This window comes from Schistocerca serialis, chromosome 1, assembly GCF_023864345.2.
Source record: "Schistocerca serialis cubense isolate TAMUIC-IGC-003099 chromosome 1, iqSchSeri2.2, whole genome shotgun sequence".
In the NCBI taxonomy this organism is placed as follows: Eukaryota; Metazoa; Arthropoda; class Insecta; order Orthoptera; family Acrididae; genus Schistocerca; species Schistocerca serialis.
Genome location: NC_064638.1, coordinates 769,717,011 through 769,741,904, shown reverse-complemented (window position 1 = coordinate 769,741,904; position 24,894 = coordinate 769,717,011). Strand labels below are relative to the sequence as shown.

The 24,894-nt window shown below is 39.8% G+C and overlaps 1 protein-coding gene across 4 annotated transcripts in view; it reads right to left on the bottom strand.

Annotated features, from left to right (window-relative positions):
* Window positions 1-24,894, bottom strand: part of LOC126482852 (DDB1- and CUL4-associated factor 11) — a 134,189-nt gene that overhangs the window by 46,827 nt on the left and 62,468 nt on the right. For all 4 annotated transcript variants that reach the window (XM_050106570.1, XM_050106571.1, XM_050106568.1 and 1 more), the window contains one exon: window positions 2,397-2,556. In XM_050106570.1, the coding sequence (XP_049962527.1) occupies window positions 2,397-2,556 (160 nt within the window). The remainder of the gene's footprint in view (window positions 1-2,396; window positions 2,557-24,894) is intronic.

Here is a 24,894-nt window from a genome sequence, read left to right as displayed (position 1 = left end):
TGTGCATCTCAACTACCGTTTCAAATTCATTACAGTGATCTACGAACAGGAAACATTATAATGCATCCACTGTCATCTAGGCAAACACAATGGCTTTGCCTCTCAAACATATGACAAACAGTGGTCAAGAGGCACCAGTCTCAATGAAGAGAACATTATTACCAGTGTTGTGGATGAGTACACACAAGTCAGCACTAGGTGACTGGGCATACACATGAATGTTTCACACTTTACTGATAGGAGACTCTTTCAAGACTGCCTACTCCATTTAGAGCAGGTACAAGCTCGGTCATCTCCTGATCTTCATGCAAAAACAACATCCTTCCAATCTCTCCTGTGGCAATGTGGAAGGAATCCTAAGTTTTCAACCTTGCTGCTAAGGTCAGAGAGGCAACTTCAAAAATAGATAAAACTAAACTCCTGCAGAACAGTCCAAGAAGGTCCAACGGTACTAACTGGCCGTCACGTCATCCTCATCCCACAGGCATCACTGGATGTGGACATGGAGGGACATGTGGTCAGCACACTGCTCTCCCAGTCATATGTCAGTTTACGAGACCAGAGTCGCTACTTCTCAATCAAGCAGAAACACTGATGATAAAGATTCTGTCAACTACCTGGCAGAAGCATAGTGAGCAGACACAGCACGTGTACATTAAAATGCCTGACAATGTTGAACAAATCAAACCAGTCTTAGGTGATTTGTCACAAAAACAATGGTCACAATGGAATTCTTTGCCAGTTGTATGAACCTTTTAACTAAAATATTTTTCAAAATAAACATCGTATATTATGCTATAACAGCCTTTAATGTACATAACAAAGTAAATCATACTTTCAAGATGATATGAGTAAATAAAGGTTTACATGGAAAACTATCTGGCAGTACCCGCATAAGCAATTTTTCACCTCTGGAAACTACTTTAAAAACAACATTGCAAGTTTACTTGCAGACTTTAATATGAGGCATATGAATATTCTAACATTATCCTGTCTTGTAAAGAAAGTTTGCTATCAAATTTTGACAAAGTAACAGTAGTTTGAACAATCAAACAATGGGAAACACAGGATGGAATGTAACAATATGACGAAAAGGATAGTTACTACTCACCATATAGCGGAGATACTAAGTTGCAGAAAGACACAACAAAAAGGCATTTCTGCGACTCAGTATCTCCACTATATAGAGAGTAGTTTGAATGAAATGTTCACGTTTATGTTCTATAGTCTGTTTTATTTCCCACTCCCCCCCCCCTCTCTCTCTCTCTCTCTACATACATATCCAAGTATGACTGATGGTAGCCATATACCATATACTTTCACACAGTTTCATTGCTAGAGGCAGGATATGTAGGAGAGCAGAAGTTCATAATTAAATTTGGAGATTTTTCCCACCCTTTTCATTTATTTGAGTGTCTGTTATCTACATCCAGCATGTGTGTTCAAAATGAGAAGAAACTATAACTACCGTAAATTTATTCAGTTCCTTCCATTTTCTCTAAAACCACTTCTTATAGTTATAAAAAATATGGATTATCTACAACAACTGAAATCTTATCATTTTATATTCGCCATGGTACATAACAACAGTAAACATATATATCACCATATGAAATTTTTCTGTAAGTTAATGCTCCAAGAATGGCATGCATAAAATCAAATATCACAGCTGGGCAGACTGCAAGAGGTTACCTGAAATGCAGCTGTTTCCAAGAAATCTTAAAAATAGTTTTTTGGTACTACACAATAAATGAACTGTTACCAGAACCACATTTACAGAACTGTTACACATTTACCAAACGGGAAAATCTGCTCATGGTACAACACACTCAATAGAGAGGAAACAAAATTTATGATACCTTTAGGTTCAGCCAAAAATATACATTTGTGCACTTATAAAATATAGATAAAAATAATTCATTTGTTTTTTTACCACAGGTAATTTCAAGATGGACTAACTGTAGGAAACAATTTCTTACAAATATTGGATGATCGGTCACCAAGTTTTTACAACTGAAAGTGTATAAATTAATTAATTTCTAATATTTTGAAGACATCACACACAAACGGGCCTTTCATAAAATTTGTGGAAATTATTACAATACTACCATTCAACAAGTTATCACTTCAAAACATTATTTTGTCAAGGTAATACAAGTATCAAATAACATTTAAAATCTGACAAGAGAAATAAAATTTAGTTTGAAAGAGTGCCATTCACAACCTTTAACCTGCCACAAGATTGTTGTTACTGTCACAGTAGGGGGCCATGAGTGATGTGAAATGTTATAATTTCTAGTCAGCTCAGCTTCAAGAAAAACATGAAAAATTATGACTGAACAGCATTTGCTGCAGTATATTTCTAATTTTGAACTGATATTAATTCAAAATGTTACCTTGACAAGCACTTAGGAAAATGTTTCCATCTTGAGAGAAGGTACCGCAAAAAGCCTTGCTCTGATATGTTGCAACAGTTCTCATCCTGTTAGGAAGATATGAATTTGCAATCCTGCAGCGGTCTCCTCTTGTGAAGGCCTCTGAGCCAGGCATACCACGCTGCAGAGCATAGGACATTACTACATTAAATACAAATTCTAAAAATATATTAAAAGCAAAAAGTCTCAGATTTCACAGTAATTCTTATGACACCTATTTTGCAGATCTAATCCAAATGTTTGCTCACTTTTATAACAATTTAACATACACACACAGTACCCAAACATCACCCGCAGAAGAAGGCTCACCGTCTGTTACAGATCATACATGAAATTTCTACATTTTAACGAATAATATGTAATGAAACAGTTGCCTGATGCTTTCATGGATATCTACATATGAAATGGGTGCATGAATGAAAAAACCTCTACTGTCACTTCTGTTAAGAATCTGTTGATATCAGGTTGTTGTTATAGATGACTGAAAACTGTAGCAACATAGGTTAACAACACTTATCTCACTTTAGGTTTCGATGCAGATAAATTAAAGTTTACTGTAATGTGTATGCAGTTATGTGAAGCTTTATATCAACTGCAGCTAAATAAAGGCATTAATTATAATGAAATATTAAAAAATCAGATTATAAAAGAAACTTCTTTACCAGTTTCTGGAGAAGTGCCGTTCTCCAGAAGGTTACACCTATTGTATTTATTGTGAGCATCAACAGTAAGGCGCATACAGCAAAATGCCTTGGTCCTAAGAAAATAAACAATAAGTAATACAATACTGTATTACTTATTGCAAGCAATAAGTAATACAATACTGTATTACTTATTGCAAGCAATAAGTAACATAATATTGTATTACTTATTGCTCCTGTATTTTCTTAGGACCATGGCATTTTGCTGTATGCATCTTGTTGTTCATACTGTCAAATAATGTGACAGGCACAACCTTCCGAAGAAGGCCACTATGTGCCTGAAATGGTATGAAAATTAAATTTCTTTTATGCAACTGTTTGGTTATTATTTTGTTATATGCAACTACAGCTGCTGAGACTGGATAAAATAATAAAGACATTATTTGTATACACAGTGACTCAATTTTTTATAAACCAAAATAAATGAAACAATAACAATGCACAAGTCCACTAGGCCAGCACTAGCTGGGCACACAGATCAATTTCTTTTTTGAAAGATTAGTCCTGTAGTGAAAAACAGCTTCTCCAAGTGTTACCCTAGTCGCTATTAGATTTTTCCTTAACAACAAAAACAAATAACAATGACAGTTCTATCCAGTCAAAACATTGCACAACATTTTGCTTCAAGGGCCAGTGGAGAGGGTATAGGAGCAAGTTTGTGGTTTTGGAGTCTTCAGCAAGGGGCCTTCATGAGTGCAGTGGTGAAGAGTAAAACTGTGCTTGTTTCAAAGAACATCATACAACAGGGACCAATCCGAATGAATGTGAGCATATTCAAGAGGCTGTAGCTTGCTCTGTCCGACCAACCAGATTTAGGTTTTCCTAAGTAGTTTCAGGCAAATGCCAGTACATTTCCTTCACCAAGGCCACAGCTAACCACCTGTCCTATCTTCATAAAGCATAGTTATACACTGAAGTGACAAAGAAATTGGTATAGGCATGCGTATTCAAATATGGAGATATGCGAACGGGTAAACAACAGCACTGCAGTTGGCAATGCCAATATAAGACAACACGTATCTGGCTCAGTCGTTAGATCGGTTACTGCTGCTACAATGACAGGTTATCAAGATGTAAGTGTGTTTGGACATGGTGTTATAGTTGGCGCACGAGTGCTGGGACACAGCATCTCCGAGGCAGTAATGAAGTGGGGATTTTTCCATATGACCTTTTCATGGGTGTTCTGCGAATATCAGGAATCCAGTAAAATATCAAATCTCCAACATTGCTGCAGCAGGAAAAAGACCTGCAAGAATGGGACCAATGATGACTGGAGAGAATCGTTCCACATGACAGAAGTGCAACCCTTTCGCAAATTGCTGCAGATTTCAATGATGGGCCATCAACATGTGTCAGCATTCGAATCTTTCAAGGAAATATCATTGATATGGGCTTTTGGGGCACCCTTGATGACTGCATGACACAAAGCTTTATGCCTCACCTGGGTGTGTCAACACCAACATTGGAATGTTGATGCCCTGTCAGACGAGTCTCGTTTCAAAATTATACCGAGCAGATGGACATATACAGGTATGGAGACAACCTCATGAATCCATGGACCCTGCATGTCAACAGGGGACTGTTCAAGCTGGTGGAGACTGTGATTGTGTGGGGCGTGTGCAGTTGGAGTGATATGGAACCCCTGACACATCTAAACATGGCTGACAGGTGACAGGAACATAAGCATCATGTCTGATCACCAGCATCCATTCATGTCCATTGTGCATTCTGACTGACTTGGGCAATTCCAGCAGGGCTATGCAACATCCAGTGCATCCAGAATTTCTACAGAGTGGCTCCAGGAACATTCTTCAGAGTTTAAACACTTCCACTGTGCACCAATCTCTCCAGACAAGAACATTACTGAGCATATCTGGGGTGCCTAGCAATGTGCTGTTCAGAAGAAAGTCTTTCTTACAATCCTTTTCACTTTAGTTTTCACAATAAGAGCTAAAGGATTTTGAAGGATGAACATTATCTGATTTTTTTGCTTTCTTAGGTACTTTTACAGACAGGCTGCCAATGGTTTGAGTAGGTAAAAAAATGTGCAGAAAATGGAGGCCATGCATGTTTTCTTCAATATCACAAGGTATTTGTTCCTCTGTCTTTACTTATTATATATTCTTCTTGTCAGGGAAACACATAAAACAAATTACTCAAGAGATAGTACACAAATAGTTGACAGGAGGGTTGACACTTGATTCACAGTCCAGCCTATGTGTAGTTCTGACATGTTGTTCAGATGTTGTCAGACTATTGCATCAATAGTACAATCACTGTTGACATACGATACTTTCTTTTTCAAACAGATACGAGGTCTGCTCGAAAAGTTCTGTAACTTTGTCCACAAAATTTTTCTACGCTTATCTTTTACTTATTGTGCACGGTCTTCCCTGAAATACTCTCCTCCACAATTGATACATCACTCCCAACACCATTTCCACTTCCAGAAGCAGTCTCGGTACGCCTCTTGCTGGACTGTGCAAAACACTGTCTGCGAATTTTCTTTTATCTTGTCTATCATTGCAAATCTTCATCCTTTCAATGAGTTTTTCGACTTTGGAAATATAAAACAAAAGTCCGAAGGGGCCAGGTCTGAAGACTACAGATGATGAGGTAGCACAGTTGATTTCATTTTTTGCGCAATAATCCCACACCAACAGGGGTGAATGTGCAGGTGGGTTATGATGCAAGAGACACGAATTGCCTCGCCACATTTCAGGTCGCTCTCACATTTTCTCGCAGGTATCACAACATGTCCCGATAGTACCATTGATAACAGTTTGTCCTGAGGCACAAATTCATGATGAACTTATCTTTCAAAGACAAATAAAACTATCAGTGTGAGTTTGATATTTGACCTGATCTGACGAGCTTTTTTTGGTCTGGGAGAACCTTTGCCGACCCATTGTGAAGATTGAACCTCAGTCCTAACATCAATACCCACAACTCATCATCAGTTATGATTCTCTTAAGGAACATCTTGTTCACATTTGAACAATCCAAAAACTCTTCACATATTGTGAGGTGAATGTGCTTCTGGTCTTCACTCATGAGCAGTGGGACAAACTTGGCAGCAACATGATACATTCCAATATGCTGTGTCAGGATTTCATGACATGATCCAACTGAAATGTTACATTCTTCTGCAACCTCTCGTACAATCAGTATTCAATTGGCAGGCACAATTTTATTGATGTTTCTCACATGAGCGTCATCTAGAAGTCGAAGGGTGTCCAGTACAGGGATCATCTTTAAAATCCATCTGGCCATTTTTAAACAATGTGAACCATTCGTAACACCGAGTGCGGCTTAAGCACTCATCACCGTAGGCTTCCTGCATCATATAATGTTTTCTTGAGTTTCACAGAAGATTTAATGTAGATATGGTGCTCCTCTAACTCTGCCATCTTGAAATTTGGGAACAGTGTGACACAATGTTCTACTCAATACAACACTGAACAATAACTAACAGACATACAACAATGAAACTTCTGCCAGTTACACATTAAACAAGGATGCCAATCACACTTCTCTCTAACACACCACTGGTACAAAATTATGAATGTTTTGGAATTTTCCGAACAGACCTTGTATACATTGTCTTACGACACACAGGATTGCAGAATCAAAATTTTAAATTAATAAATGCAAGTATTATTTTTAATAGATTTTCCTCTTGTTTAATGTTTTCTGATGGATCATTCATGCTTCCATTTGGTTTATACAACATTACCATTCATACTCATGATTTCCTGTAAGATATTGTGCTACTGTTAAAATTAAGGAATAATTCATAAGCAACTGAATGATTTCTAAGGGTTTTACTATTGAAGACACGTGACACTTGACATTATGTGGAAATATCATTTGAAGGGTATTATTATGGAGCCTTTGTACAAACTTTACTGCAGGTAGAGTAAACTCCTGTTATTTGTTGAATGCAGGAATGAAGCCTAAGATTCCTTCTTCCCTCTTTATAACTGCAAAAACAGTTTGACAGTTTTGCACACCACCATTAAACAAAAAATTAGTCTTTTTAAATGATTTACAGGAGACCTAGTCTGTTTAAATTATTTAGTAGGTTAGATATAAATGCGCACAAAAACTACGGCATATTTTGGTTGCGAGAAGGTGAGGGCTGATTCTGGTACCATCTGTAGCAATGCAACCAGCAGTCAACTAAGACAGAGGTCAGAAGCCAACCAAGACAGAGTTTCATGCATCTGTGTACACTGGGGCATATATAGAAATTTTGGTACTGCAGGAATGATAGCTATTCACAGCATGAAAGCCTCATTTCCCAAACCAGCTGGCTGATTTCCCTTGACTGATATAGATGACGACACACTTCACATTATCTTGCACACTGAGTATGCAGTAGTTTACAATATAAATAACATTTGAGTCTCTTATACCTACAATAAAACGTCAAAGCTTCATAAATAAGCATCATCAATACAAAATATTTTCTATTTCAAGGCAGAGAAATTAGCACGAGCACCCCGATATTTTTCCTAGGAACTCCACTTACATTTGTAGTCCCTATTATTAAGCAAAATCAGCACACTGTTCTGAAAATTATTCATAAACTCTCAGGAAATTTTCAGCCAGAAACAAATGTTAACAGAAACATAGTTTCCTGTTTTTAGAATTTCATATTGCCACAAATGACTCTGTTTACAGACATGCAAAAATCTTCATAATGTCATACACTTTTACTTAACCTGGTTCTAAAAAGATACACTTGCCATTGTTTCCCCAATAGGTATTTTGAACATTTGCAGAGATTCAATTATTGCAAACTTGTACAAACTTGTTCAAATGTCTGAGTGCTTCTTTTCCTTTTATTAAAACACTTAATTCAAGTCTCCCTCAGATCTCTCTCAAATACCAATTTAAGTCAACTTTTTAAGTCACATTTTCTGCCTACAAATAAAAGAGAATGTCTGAATAACCAAAGTTGTTTCTTCTAAACTATACACAAATCTCAACGCATGCGCACTGGTTTACTGTGCAGTCACAACTAATTATGCTCAAGAAATTTTCCTCACCGTCCAAAAAAAGAAACCTGAACTATGGCAAATGCACATACTTATGGCCCCATTAAGTTTCACCACTGGCTCACAGTCTTCTTCCTTAAGGAAAACACTATAATGAAAGACTTTTATTCTACTGAGATTATTACTTGTTATATGCTGTTTATGAACCAAAAAATGGTCATAATTTGTTTTGCTAAATATACTGAACATGATCAGAACCACACACAGTTTTTGTATCAGGATGCTACACCTTACCATAACAACCCTTCCACCTTCTACTTGGAGCCAGAACATAGTCAAGAAAGTATCCACGATGCATGCAGTAATGACTTGAGAAAACAAAATGCAGTATCAAATATTCTCAATGCACTTGTTACACTAATTCTTTGGTAAAGTAACACAGAAATAAATAAGTAGTTTTTTTGACAGCGTGCGATTAAGTAAATTTTTGTAGGGCAAGACCTATGGGTAAAGTAGACACCTACCACTGCCAATACTATTCCACTCAATACTGTCTTTGGTTAAAAGTATATTGGACTAGTGTAACTCTAAAACACATAAAAGGTTACTTTTTAAATAATCAAATGTATTTGTAGTTGGTATATTAAAATAAATAATGAAAATACGAATGACTCTGTGCATGACATTACACGCACTTAAAGCACATGTTGCTGTGTCATCCGAACAAGATACAGCCAGGGCAAAAGCATCACAGGAACAAAGATGCAATCTGCTGCCAGTGCCATAGAGACTCATGACTTGTTTGAGTTCCAACAGCGCCACGGGAGGCGCTGAGGATGAGAATATCTACTTCTCCGCGGCCAACTGCCAGCCAAGTACAATACGCCAATGACCGGACGACAACGGACAGAAGCCTACTAGGAAGATAGAAGAGCCACTCCCGCGCCCTTGGCTACAGATCATCATCTAGGGCTAACTTAGACAGGGAACGTCGTTTAGTGAACTCTTTTAGAAGTGAACAGATAGTTGTTGTAAATTGAATTTGCTATGTACTGTGAAGTTTACCTACGATTATTTGCACTTGGCCATTAGCCATTAAAGGCCTCTTTTGTGTTATATTACATACAGTTTGCAGACTTAATCATTCAACAGGTCAGAAAGATAAGTAAACCCTTTTAACTTGCTTGTGTGACTTTGTTACTGATTTGTTGGAATGTTGTGGAGCCTTTGTTCTCCTATCCTATTACCTGACGCTGAGTCATAGCTGTGTAATAGTGAGAGGGAGAAATTGTCTTAGCAGTGTACTGCACCAGAAGCCATTTCACAAACTCACCAACTCGACCTCTATAACAGTAGCGACAACGCCTTTTTACTTAAGTAAAATTATGGGACTTAACATAAAATACCAGGTGGTTATAATTAAACTGACTATGTTCCAAGTGTTGCAGTGGAGACTATGTGTCACAGGATGCTGAAACATCATCATATATATGTTCTTTAATCAGGCGTTCATAGAGTACGCTGGGGGTAGGGGTGAGGGGGCGGGGAACATGGCTCCATTCCCTGCCACAGGTCAAAATATCACACTCACTGTAAGCAGTGAGAATGTGAAATGTTTCCTGTTTGGATGTCAGTATGCTGTCTGGCACTTTACAACATATGGTTATTTTTTTGTGGCGTGACTGTTGGAGTAAAGGGTTAAGGAGGCTGACGTTTTCTGTACAAAATGCAATTGCTATTGAAAAGAAAGACCATGTACTGCTGGTAAGTGAGAGTATTAAAATCCTGGCGGTTAACTGTCGAAGCATCTGCAACAAAGTTCCAGAGACTGAAGTACTCCTAAAAAAAGAATGAAGCTCACATAATACTATATACAGAAAATTGTTTGAAACCCGAAATTGATAGTGGTGAGATTTCTGGGGAACGCTTAATTGTATATCAAAAGGAAAGGCTAATGGGAAATGGAGGTGGTGTATTTCTCACAGTAGACAGGAAACTGCATGTGAGATTGTTTGGGCAAGACTCAGTATCAGGGACGGGCATAAAACGAGCAACTGGGCCCTTCGACCACCCACCAGATTCATCTCCTGATGTAACCAAAAACTTTACAGAAAACCTCAGTTCATGTGTACATAAGTCCCCAATCATACCATAATCATCGGTGGAGATTTTAATTATCCATCAATCAATTGGGAAAGTTACAGTTTTGTTACTGGTGGGCACGACAAGACATCCTGTGAAACATTACTGAATGACTTTCTGAAAACTGCCTAGAACAGATAATTAGGAACCCTGCATCATGATGGAAATATATTGGATCTAAAGGTACGTTTACACTGGGATACATGTATCGCGACATGTATGAGCGACATGTCAATTTGACATATCGCGATACATCACCTCATACAAAAATTCACGGAACTTGTATGCGGACCCTCGAGCTCATACATGTCGCGTATACATTTTGTATATCGCTTTTTGGCCATATACGCGACATGTATGAGCGACATTTGAAGAACTCGCGCATGCGCAGTACCATCATTTCCTGTCATCTTGTCGCCTGCCGCTTATTTTGACGATTAGCGCATGCGTAGTTATCAGGCTCTTTGGCGGCTGTTTGAGTTTTGGAGGTGCCGACTATCGTTTCGACGTTAATGTATCTGCATAGAACATCAAAAAGTGCCATATGCAACATTATTCTTCGTGTTTGCGAGGCTACTGTGCAAGTTTTATTCCAAGAAGTGAAGGTAAAAGTTTTATATATATCAGAGTATGTAATACATTCTATAATTTTTTCATGCATCTGGCACGTATATCAATTTTTTGCTATTAATCCGGCGGCCTCGCGTGATAATGTTGACAGCGGATGCCGACAATCGTGTGTGAGACGTTGGCATTAGCAATCACGCGACAATGCAAATGTTTTGTAATGAAATCTTCGTTTCAAGAGGAATCCCCAGTGGCCAAAAAACGGAGTGTTACTGCCAACTGATCCTCTGGTGGAATCGCTTCCCGAAAGTTTGTGTTGGTTTTGGACACAAGAGGAGCCACAAGTGATAACAAACCGCGGAAATCCTCCATACTCATCCTAACATAATTTCTAAAATATGCGCCATCCTTTAGCGTTAATTCGCGAGAAACTCTCTCTGCCACCATCTACGCTTCCTCCGCCTTTTCTTCCTATCATCTTCCAAAAGAGCAAGTGTACCAACACATAAAAATGTGAAATCTTCCAAATCGTCGTCGAAAGCTATCGCACAGTGATTCATATCAACCAGTGTAAACGCACGCTCATACATGTATGAGGTTGATACTTGTCAACTCATACAAGTCGCGATACATGTCGCAAAGTCGCATATACATGTTCTCGTACATGTGCCGATACAAATGGCAGTGTAAACGCACCTTAATGACAACAAATAGACACAGCTTCATTGTAGATGTCCACATCGAAACTATCATACCTTAACGAGGAACTTTAAACTTTCAGCATAGGTCAAGAGGATGTAGAGGAACTATGGATCGAGTTTAAAAAAATAATTGACCACACACTGAATAGATATGTACCCAGTAGAACAGTTCATAATGGAAGGGACCCTCCATGGTTTACAGTTACTGTAAAGAACCTTCTAAAGAAACAGAGATTGCTGCATAATAACTGTAAACCAAAGTGTAGGGCTATACATAGAGATACTGGATGAAACGCGCATGGCTGTCAAGACAGCAATATGTGAAGTCTTCATCGTTACTGTAGCAGAACCCAAGAAAATCTGGTCATATGTAGAGGCTGTTGGTGGCACCAAAGTTAATGTCCAGTCCCAATCAAATGAGACAGGAACTGAAATTGAGAGTAGGAAACCACAAGCTGAAATGCTTAGCTCTAATTTGAACCTCATATCACTGAAATGAGGAGTGAAATAAGTATTAGTGTCAATAGTGTTGAGAAACAGCTGAAATCATTAAAATTGAACAAAGCTCCAGTGCCCAACAGAATCCCTATCAGATTCTACAGCGATTTTGCAGCTGAGTTGGCCTCTCTTCTATCTATAATCTATGACAGATCCCTTTAACAGAAAACTGTGCCCAGTAGTTGGAAGAAAGCCCAGGTAACACCATTCTACAAGAACTCGTGATCCACAAACCTGCCGTCCGATATCCTTGACATCAATTTGTTGTAGAATCTTAGAACATATTCTGAGCTAAAACATAATGAGGTATCTTTAAAAGAAAGACCTTCTCCATGCCAACATGCACAGATTCCAAAAACATCAATCATGTGAAACTCCACTCATACTTTTCCTATACGACATACCGAAAGCCTTGGATCAAAGCAATCAGATAGATACAGTATTTCTTGATTTGCGAAAAATATTTGACTCAGTGCCACATCTATTATTTTTGTCAGAGGTTCAATCAGATGGGGTATTAAATGAATTTTGTGACTGGATTGAGGATTTTTTGGTGGGAAGGACACAGCAAGTTATCTTGGATGGAGAGTTATGATCAGATGTAAAAGTAACATCAGGTGTGCGCCAGGAAAGTGTGTGGGACACTTGGTGTTCATGTTGTATATTAATGACCTTGCAAACAATATTAATAGTACCCTCAGACTTTCTGCAGATGATGCAATTATCTATAACTAAGAATTGTCTGAAAGAAACTGGATAAATATTCAGCCAGACATTGATAAGATTTCAAAGAGGTGCAATGATTGGCAACTTGCTTTAAATGTGCAGAATTTTAAAATTGTGTACTTCCAAAAAAAAAAAAAAAAAAAAAAAAAAAAAAAAGCCCATAGTATCCCACAACTATAATATCAATGAGTCACTGTTGGAACTGGAATATACTCATACAAATATCTGGGTGTAACACTCTGTAGGGATATGAAATGGAATGACAACAGAAGTTCAGTTGTGGGAAAAGTGAGTGGCAGACTTCCATTTTTTGGCAGAATACTGGGGATATGCAATCAGTCTACATGCGAGATTGGTTACAAATCACTCGTGTGACCAGTTCTAGAATATTGTTCAAGTCTATGGGAACCTACCAAATAGGACTAATAGGAGATATCAAATATATACATACAGAGAAGGGCAGCATGAATGGCCACAGGTTTGAAACTTCCTGGCAGATTAAAACTGTGTGCCGGACCGAGACTCGAACTCGGGACGTTTGCCTTTCGTGGGCAAGTGCTCTACCATCTGAGCTACCCAAGCATGACTCACACCCCATCCTCACAGCTTTTACTTCTGCCAGTACCTCGTCTCCTACGTTCCAAACTTTACAGAAGCTCTCCTGCAAACCTAGCAGAGCTAGCACTCCTGAAAGAAAGGATATTGCGGACACATGGCTTAGCCACAGCCTGGGGGATGTTTCCAGAATGAGATTTTCACTCTGCAGCGGAGTGTGACCTGATATGAAACTTCCTGATATGAAACTTCCTGGTAGATTAAAACTGTGTGCCGGACCGAGACTCGAACTCGGGATGTTTGCCATTCACGGGCAGCACACACTCCGCTGCAGAGTGAAAATCTCATTCTGGAAACATCCCCCAGGCTGTGGCTAAGCCATGTCTGCGCAATATCCTTTCTTTCAGGAGAGCTAGTTCTGCAAGGTTCGCAGGAGAGCTTCTGTAAAGTTTGGAAGGTAGGAGACTAGGTACTGGCGGAAGTAAAAGCTGTGAGGACGGGGCGTGAGTCGTGCTTGGATAGCTCAGTTGGTAGAGCACTTTCCCGCGGAAGGCAAACGTCCCGAGTTCGAGTCTCGATCTGGCACACAGTTGTAATCTGCCAGGAAGTTTCATATCAGTACACACTCCGCTGCAGAGTGAAAACCTCATTCTGGCCACAGGTTTGTTTGACGCATGGGAGAGGGTCACCGAGATGTTGAAGGAACTGAACTGGCTCGCTCATGAAGACTGATGTAAACTAGCCTGAGAAAGTCGACTAACAAAGTTTCAAGAATTGGCTTTAAATGATGATTCTACCTACAACATACACAGAAGCATTCTAACAATCATTCATCCCCCATTCCATATGTGAATGGAACAGAGAGAAATCCTAGTACCTGGTACAATGGAATGTACCCTCTTCCATGCACTTCACAGTGGTTTGCAGAGTATTGATGGATGTAGATGTGAATTTGTTTTATCAGAACTGCAGCAAGAGTAGTGCTGCAAAGTGGGAGTATTGCCAACAGAAACAGCTGCAAAGAGGCCCCTTTACAATAAATGGGCTAAAGAATATGATCAAGAAATTTGAAGAAACAGGTGAATTAGGATGCGCAACAGGGAGAGGGAGGTGGCCCATTCCTATGGCAGCTGATGAAGTTGCTGTACCTGTAGCTGACTGTGCAACAAATGCCTCAAATTCTGCAGCCAGTGCTCAAGCTGTGTCACAGGAACTGTCTCTCCTGGTAAACAGGTCAAATGCTTTTCCCTACCGATACAGAACATTCACCAAATGAAGCCCCAAAATAGTCTATAATGTCATGACTTTGCTCTTCATTTTTTGACATGCATGGAAATGAATGACATGTGGCCAGGGAAAATTCTTTGGATGGACGAGGCACATTTTACTCTGTGTGATGCCTTAAATACACAGAACTGTCTCATATGAGGTTCTATTCTGCCACATGTGCAGGAACATCCTCTGCACTCTGCTTATGTGACTGTGTGGTGTGCTTCCACAAGCACCTTCATTACCAGTTCATTTTTATTCAAGGAAATGACACCTCGTGAGTCTGTTGGGTGTACAGTGACATCTCAATACTTGTTGGAGATTTCAGTGTGCAGCATGTGCCTTGAGGTTCTAACACCACCTACTGCAAGGGTAGAGTTCTCAATAGCTTCGTTATATCAGAAGACATTTGTTACTTGAACAGAGGTCAAGTAATGCATTTCAGCTCTATCATGGGTTTTATCTTGGTCATTGACTTTCCCATCCAGGTGCCTGTCCTTATGGATTTTGTAGTGGGAGGTGGACACTTAACCTCCACTAAAGCAGCCACTTCCCTATCTTGATACACTTTCCAGATAGAAAAGAACTTGAAAGGAAGCTGTCGAAATGGGTGCTAAGCAGAGTGAACTTGACAGTGTATAACCAAATAGCAACATTTGAACAGACAGACAGCATCCTGAAATGGGTGGATCATATTGCATGTATGATCCATCTTGCCACTGAGAAATCCATGTGAAAGACCTTAAAAAACTCTAAGATGCAGCATGTCCTATAGTCAAAAGACAAGTATCACACATCAGTCAGGGGCAGGTAAATGGCACAGTGAAGCTTCAAAGCAAGTACAGTGAAAGAAAGTAGGAAATCGCCATGACGAGCTATTCTGTATCACTGACAAGAATATGAGAGCCAATCAGGAGGGTCTCTGGTAAAGGAAGATCAACACCAGTACTGCCATAATGAATGCTGGGATTATTTAAATTTCTCCAGCTAAGACAGTAAAGGCAATGGCTAATTGCTACTATAATGTAACATCTAATGACAACAAGAGCCCAAATTCCTACACCAGATGAAGCTACTGAGAGAGTGAGTTGGACTTCAGCTCAGACAACCAGAAAGAATGCAACTGTCTGTTCTTTATGTGAGAAATCAAAAATTCCTGGCCTGTTGATAATGGATACAGTCCCAGGACCAGATGCTATTATGTATAGCAACTTGAGTACACTTACGTGGAAGGTTACCTAATTTATTGACATCCTCCCTTGCTGAGTGGTCATTCAGTTACAGTATGGGAGACATGCTTTCAAGCAGTTTTATACAGGAAAGTAGTGTCCTTCAAGAAAGTGCACCACCAGTCAGCCGGCTCCAGCTTTCCTCGCTCGCATTAGCAGGCGGCGCCGTCCCCGCCTGCACCTTATTCACCTCTGTGGTTATAAGGGCCCCCTTGTGCAACACACGATTCCAGCTATGCAAGAATGAAACTGTGACCAGTCCACTATTTTCATACAAGATGGGGTGACACCATATTTCGCTTGCCAGGTGAAAGATTTGTTCCACAAAACCTTCAGTAATCATCTCTAGGCAATTTGAAGATGTGTAGCCTTCAAGATCTCACAATCTAATCAGATGCAGCTTTTGGTTGTAGGGATATCTGAAAGATCATATCTATAAGGGATGTATCCGGACTGTTCCTGATATCAAAGATAGCATAAGAGACACATTGCTCTGATTACAGCAGGTATGCTGTGAGCAACTGTCGACCAAGCCATGTAACATATGCAGCATGTTGCTGGCTCAGGAGACCAATTTGAACATGTGTTGTAACTTGTGACCATATCTCAATAAATGTATCGGAACCTCCATTATCATGTGTTCAATTGTTCCCCCCCCCCCTTTCCCTGCACCCACATCACATTCTAACTGCTTACAGTACCATTATTTTCACCAGGTGGAAGAAAGTGAAACTATTATTTTTTTCAGCTTACTCCATGAGCCCACTGATTAATGAATGTACCTATGAAGTTTCAGCATCCTGTGATGTATACAGCTTGCACTGCAGCACTCATAACACCATCAGTTTTATTTTAACGACTCACAATTACTTTGTGAAATGAAGATATAGATGGAAGCACTAGATCTTTCCTCGGATACATTACTGCTTAAAATAGAGTGCATATCTCCAGCCTAACCATTTAGGGCCCTTGAGCCAGCATATAAACAACATTCAGTTAAAATATGGCACCACATGTGTTACGTTCTGAAGGTGTTTTTTTTTTTTTTTTTTTTTTTTTTTGCTGGAAGAAAACACTAATCAAAGGGCAAAGCCTGCATGGAGCTGAGCTAAAATATTCTCTTTTCATAAGAGTGGATAGAATTATGTCAGGTTCAGAGTGTCAATTACATCTTCCACAGTTTATTTGTACTTGTTTCCAGCTGTTCTCTTTTGCATACACTGCTCTTCTGTTGTGATGTAACTGATCTTAGGGGGGCCTTACATGTCACTGAATTCTTATCACAAGCTTGATTGGTTGCTGCAACTGTAATTTCATTACTGCAAATTCTGATGTGTCCTGGTACCCAACAGAACAATACCTCTTTACCTTGCTTCTGTAGAGAAAACTAGATACATTCTGTACAACGTTCTGTAGACACTTTGCTATGTGATCTGGGAGTCAGATCAAATGAAGGAAACCTTCATAAGGTCAAACCTCATCTATCTGAGAGCCATCAAGATAGCACGCAATTCTGCTTCAAAGAGACTGAATTCTGTTGGCAGGCAGATTCTTACTATGTTGCATGGAAAAAATATGAAACATTGAACTACGTACCCATGCTTGGTGATATCTGAGTAAACCAGTCACTACTGTGCTCATTTAAAATACAAAGAAGTGTATCCTGAGAGGCATAATTTGCTACATTCAACTTTTTGTATGCAATAATTTAAAATTTATCCTCTGTCTGTCTCTCTCTATTAATCAAGGTGGCTGCTTGTTCCTAAAGTCGGGCGGGGGGAACCTAGATATCTCCTATGATGTACTCAAAAACAGATTCTCTGCAAAAAATCTAACAGATTTATTGGTCATGGACAGTTCAGGAACAGTTGCTCAGCTGGAGGGCAAGCAATGATGGTGGACGTTGAAGTTCTTTGGCTAACTGAGCTTTGGAGGCGTGCTGCACTGTGTGTGAAATCTTATGGGACTTAACTGCTAAGGTCATCAGTCCCTAAGCTTGCACACTACTTTACCTAAATTATCCTAAGCATAAACACACACACCCATGCCCGAGGGAGGACTCTAACCTCCGCCGGGACCAGCCGCACTGTCCATGACTGCAGCGCCTAGACCGCTCGGCGAATCCAGCGCGGCCATGCTGCACTGCTAGGAGCCACTGTTGGATAGTAAATGGAAGAGCACTAGCTTCAATACAGATCCTAGATGTACGGTTGGTGCTGTAAGATCCTATTGCCAGTCTGATGCCCAAATAGTGTGTTTATTACATCCAATGTCTTTTGGTAGAAAGATTCAGTTAAACTGTAACTGCATTTCTTAAGTTTAGAAGAGATTTGATAAATGCTTCATAAAATTGTTGTATACTGGATCTGTCTAAACCCCAGATTTCTCCACAGACACACTTACACATGTAAGTGCTCTTTAAGACTGTGTGTGTTAGGTAGTCATGTGACCCTTTGATCAATTGTGAGACCCAAGAACCTTACTGAAAATGGTGAATGGAGCCATTAAAGTGTAGTTCTAGCTCATTAAGAAGGCAACAATACAAGTAACATGAAAACATACTGGTTTATCTGTTGAAAACATAAAACTTGTCTTTTGTGCCTAATCCATAAAACTTGTCTTTTGTGCCTAATCCTCCAGTCTCTGAGTCACTAATAGTAATTGAGAAATTGTTTGACACAAGACATAAACCATAAAATCACTGACAAACAAGGAAGTCTTCAACAAACACTTCATTGTGACAGTTGTCCTGTTTATGGCAATGCTGAAGATGGCCACAATTAAAACACTTTCTTGAAGGACACTACTTTCCTGTATAAAACTGCTTGAAAGCATGTCTCCCATACTGTAACTGAATGACCACTCAGCAAGGGAGGATGTCAATAAATTAGGTAACCTTCCACGTAAGTGTACTCAAGTTGCTATACATAATAGCATCTGGTCCTGGGACTGTATCCATTATCAACAGGCCAGGAATTTTTGATTTCTCACATAAAGAACAGACAGTTGCATTCTTTCTGGTTGTCTGAGCTGAAGTCCAACTCACTCTCTCAGTAGCTTCATCTGGTGTAGGAATTTGGGCTCTTGTTGTCATTAGATGTTACATTATAGTAGCAATTAGCCATTGCCTTTACTGTCTTAGCTGGAGAAATTAAAATAATCCCAGCATTCATTATGGCAGTACTGGTGTTGATCTTCCTTTACCAGAGACCCTCCTGATTGGCTCTCATATTCTTGTCAGTGATACAGAATAGCTCGTCATGGCGATTTCCTACTTTCTTTCACTGTACTTGCTTTGAAGCTTCACTGTGCCATTTACCTGCCCCTGACTGATGTGTGATACTTGTCTTTTGACTATAGGACATGCTGCATCTTAGAGTTTTTTTAGGTCTTTCACATGGATTTCTCAGTGGCAAGATGGATCATACATGCAATATGATCCACCCATTTCAGGATGCTGTCTGTCTGTTCAAATGTTGCTATTTGGTTATACACTGTCAAGTTCACTCTGCTTAGCACCCATTTCGACAGCTTCCTTTCAAGTTCTTTTCTATCTGGAAAGTGTATCAAGATAGGGAAGTGGCTGCTTTAGTGGAGGTTAAGTGTCCACCTCCCACTACAAAATCCATAAGGACAGGCACCTGGATGGGAAAGTCAATGACCAAGATAAAACCCATGATAGAGCTGAAATGCATTACTTGACCTCTGTTCAAGTAACAAATGTCTTCTGATATAACGAAGCTATTGAGAACTCTACCCTTGCAGTAGGTGGTGTTAGAACCTCAAGGCACATGCTGAACACTGAAATCTCCAACAAGTATTGATTGCCTGGAGAGATGTCTAATCAAGGTTTATGAGAGCCTCTTTATGCAGTGGGGCATTATATGAAAATTACACTTAGCAGATGGCGTTTTTCAGTGACACATGATGATAACAGCTACTGCCTGCAAGCTGGCAGACAGGGTAAAGGGCAAGGTGTAGCAAAAGTCACTACAAAGGGGCAATTACCTCTGTAAACTAACAGGTCTTGCAAACAAAAATGTGCACCATAAAGAAGCTGAAAATGTCAACATATTTATCTATACGAACACCATAACCTCCAAGCGAAAAACCAACCATAGCCTAAGAAAATTGTATTGAAATCATCAGATGGCTGAACACTGTCACTTTCTGCTGACAAATGATATCCCAATGAAGTAACCAAAAAGCTCATCTGTCCTTTCTCCTAATATCTACACATCACCACAGTAGAGAGGGAGGACAAAAGAAAACCATAACTGAAAGGTGGTTGCCGTAATTCAGAGAAAGATGAATGTATTCAAAATACATGTGAATGAGCTTAACCACCTAGCACAAAAAAAGTTTGTGTCTGCATGAGAGACACTTAAAGAAGAAGGAAAAAAGAAGAAACTGATGCCCCTGTACCACCAATGTACTTTCTCTACAAGATACACTATGTGATCAAAAGTATCCAGACACCACCAAAACATGTTTTTCATATTAGGTGCATTGTGCTGCCACCTACTGCCAGGTACTTCATATCAGTAACCTCAGCAGTCATTAGACATCGTGAGAGAGCAGAATGGGGAGCTCTGCAGAACACATGGACTTCGAACAGGGTCATGTGATTCGGTGTCACTTATAAGTCTGAACGCAAGATTTCCACACTCCTAAACATCCCTAGGTCCACTATTTCCGATGAGATAGTGAAGTGGAAATGTGAAGAAACATCTACAGCACAAAAGCGTACAGGCCAATCTCGTCTGTTGACTGACTGAGACCATGGACGGTTGAAGATCGTTGTAATGTGTAATAAGCAGACATTTATCCACAGCACCACACAGGAATTCCAAACTGCTTCAGGATCCACTGTAAGTACTATGACAGTTAGGTGGGAGGTGAGAAAACTTGGATTTCATGGTCGAGCGGCTGCTTATAAGACACAAATCACTCTGGTAAATGCCAAACGACGCTTCGATTGGTATAAGGAGCCATAAACATTGGACGATTGAACAGTGGAAAAACGTTGTGTGGAGTGATGAATCACAGTACATAATGTGGCGATCCGACTGCAGGGTGTGAGTATGGCAAATGCCCGGTGAACGTCATCTGCCAGTGTGTGTAGTACCAACAGTAAAATTCGGAGGCGGTGGTGTTATGGTGCGGTCGTGTTTTTCATGGAGGCAGCTTGCACCTCTTGTTTTGCGTGGCACTATCACAGTCCTACATTGATATTTTAAGCACTTTCTTGCTTCCTACAGTTGAAGAGCAATTCGGGGAAGGTGATTGCGTCTTTTAACATGATCGAGCACCTGTTCATAATGCACGGCCTGTGGCAGAGTGGTTACACAACAATAACATCCCTGTAATGGACTGATCTGCACAGAGTCCTGACCTGAATCCTATAGAATACCTTTGGGATGTTTTGGCCCCGACTTTGTGCCAGGCCTCACCAACGGACATCGATACCTTTCCTCAGTGCAGCACTCCATGAAGAATGGGGTGCCATTCCCCAAGAAACCTTCCAGCACCAAATTAAACGTATGCCTGCGAGAGTGGAAGCTGTCATCAAGGTTAAGTGTGGGCCAACACCATACCAATGGATGGTGCCATTAACTTTTAAGTCATTTTTAGCCAGGTGTCCATATACTTTTGATCACAGTGTAGATACCCTTAGTGGTAATAAAGCTGAGGGTGGGAGTGGGGGTGGGGGTGAGGGTGAGGGTGGGGGTGGGGGTGAGGGTGAGGGTGGGGGTGAGGGTGAGGGTGGGGGTGAGGGTGGGGGTGAGGGTGAGGGTGTGGGAGGGTTTAGTATTGATACATCATGTATTTGTGGCAAACTCTGATGGTTGAGTTTGGGTTGAAGTGCTACTTTTCGTGACTTAAAAAAAGAGCTGATTAAAGGGAAGTGGAGAATGCTGAACACTTCATACCCTGCATGACTTTCTTAGTCTCCTCATATTTATTCTCTTTTTTAATTTCATTTCTTGTTGCTTTCTTTCCTTGACATAATCACATCATGCCATGCTCCCCTTGGGATGATTATCTGAACAATTTATACAATCTGCAGGATATGCACTGTGTTCTTTTGCTTCGTATTCCATGGCTCCACCACCACGATCAACAGTTGTATGTTCAAAGTTTTTAGATTTCAAATATCTCAGAGGGTATAGGATATAGGTTCTAACCAAGGATGATAACCCAGCTTTGATACATTCTGCTAGTCGGGGGAGATAAACGTTATAGCAAAAGCCACATTTTTTCCCTAGTAACCTATTTACTTTCTTCTTAATGTTCTTTTGTTGTGACACAGCTGTTTAGACCAGTAGAGCATCATTTTGAAATCATTTTACTCCTTTTAGATCCCACAATTGCTTCTCAAAGTTAATAATAATAATAATAATAATAATAATAATAATAATAATGAGTGTATGGCATTGGTGGCCAGGAGACCCCTCGCGGGGCGGTTCGGCCGCCGCTCCACAAGTTCTTTAACGCCACTACAGCGACTTGTGAGTGAATGAGGATGAAATGATGATGAAAGACACATAACACCCAGTCATCTCGAGGCAGAGAAAAATCCCTGACCCCGCCGGGAATAGAACCCAGGACCCCGTGCGCGGGAAGTGAGAATGCTACCTCAAGACCACGAGCCGTGGACTTCTCAAAGTTTATGAATTAGGAAAGGGGAGGTCTTTACAGAGGATCAGAGGATACTTCCTCTCCCTCATAACTACTATGAATAAATTCTGGCACACTTGTGAATAATTACTTTCTTTACCGTTGTTCCTATAGTGTGTTTTCTCAGGAAGTTCTTTTTAGATGTTAGCAGTCCCTAATAGTCCACCGTTTGTGTCAGTAGTTTGAGTTTGAGCTGTATGAACCATTTTGTTTCCACATGGTGCTTGGGAAATAAATGCCCACTCAGGCAACTGCTCGCCTCAGTAAGTCTCACAGAACTTGGATATGACAGTTGGCCCAGGGGCTGTCCATTAGTGGCAATTTCATCTTAACATCCATCCACCCAGTTGGCACTGCATGCAGGCGGGCAGGAGAGCATGCATGCTCTCACACATCACTCTCATGATACAAGCCGTTAAGCCAAGATCCCTGCTCTCCAAGATAAACAACATTCCACAGTCACAACTCACTTTGGCCATTTATGCATGCCCAATATTTACGGTAAGAGAGGGCTGGCAGCCCTGACCAACATCAATGCATAAAATATAGACCTTTGTATTAGCTTATTTGTTATTAATTTATTATCTAATTATTGCTTGCTTATCTATTTGTTGTTGTTTCTGCTCGTAGCAGGCTACGATTTGTGAGTAATTGAAGAGCAGTCTGCACTCCGGGACATGCACTGCCCTTGCATTGCCCTGTATAACCATCTGACAATCAAATTTCATTACAGTTAACACCCAACACAATACTGTATTCTCTACATTCATAATTTCCTTATTTGAAATGTAACATTCAAACACTTGCCACTGTGTAAGCATGATGGGTCAATTGATACCAAGTGGTCCAAGAAAAAAATAATTAGTGCTTGACCATCTCAGAAAAATTTTATATTTGCTGGGTGAATTCCCCAATGTTTAGCAGTTGCAAATTTTTTTTAAAATATTTATTGTTTATTATTTTGAAATGGTGGCCACATTTGTTCCAGGCTGCACACTTTTTTTCGTATTTGCAAGCAACTACATTTTTTACAACTATTCTGTAGTGGATTGTCCTAAGCCTTTCAGATAAAATGCATTCACTTCAACACACTATGGGCTACAAATTAACATCATTATCACTTTGTTGAATGTATTCTTTAATGTATCTTTAATAGTTCAAAGTTATCAGCCACACATTAAAAAACTAAATTTTTGAACAGTAGTTTTAAAAAGAAAGATTAATTTCTCAGGTTTAATATTTTTTCTGCTGTTACAATGTATAGTATTAGTTACATTTTATAGAGTATTAATGGTGAGCATGCCTCAACGATACAGATAGCCGTACCGTAGGTGCAACCACAATGGAGGGGTATCTGTTGAGAGGCCAGACAAACATGTGGTTCCTGAATAGGGGCAGCAGCCTTTTGAGTAGTTGCAGGGGCAACAGTCTGGATGATTGACTGATCTGGCCTTGTAACACTAACCAAAATGGCCTTGCTGTTCTGGTACTGCGAACGGCTGAAAGCAAGGCGAAACTACAGCCGTAATTTTTTCCCGAGGGCATGCAGCTTTACTATATGATTAAATGATGATGGCGTCCTCTTGGGTACAATATTCCGGAGGTAAAATACCGTATTTACTCGAATCTAAGCCGCACTTTTTTTCCGGTTTTTGTAATCCAAAAAACCGCCTGCAGCTTAGAATCGAGTGCAAAGCGGAAGTTGTGAAAAATGTTGGTAGATGCCGCCACAACTAACTTCTGTCGTCGAATATATGTAAAAAAAAAAAAAGGTGGAAGACAAGCTTTTTTTCTCCGCCGAGTTTCAAACACTGCATTTTCATACATTATCCAACGAAGTAAATACAAATTCCGTATTGTTCATCTTCGAATGTAGCAGCATTTCAATACACTACGAAAATCCGACTGGCAAGACTGTTTGGGATGTTTGCCAATTTGGCCAACTCTGCGTTCTGAATTTTTTCCTACCTGTGAGAAAAGACGGTTGCTAATAGGAACTTTTATGAATTGTGAATCACATGCAGTATTCTCTCCACCATAATAATAATAATAATAATAATAATAATAATAACAGTTACATTGCAGACCCATACACATTCCCTGATACACTCACACACGGAATAACATATCTGAAACCTAAAGATCAAGCAGACACAGCGAACCCAGCTAACTATCGCCCCATAACATGCCTACCAACAATATACAAAATATTAACTTTAGTCATTACACAGAAATTAATGACACATACAACACAGAACAAAATTATAAATGAAGAACAAAAAGGCTGTTGCAAAAGAGCACGAGGATGTAAAGAGCAACTGATAATAGATGCAGAGGTGACATATCAAGCTAAAACTAAACAAAGGTCGCTACACTACGCATACATT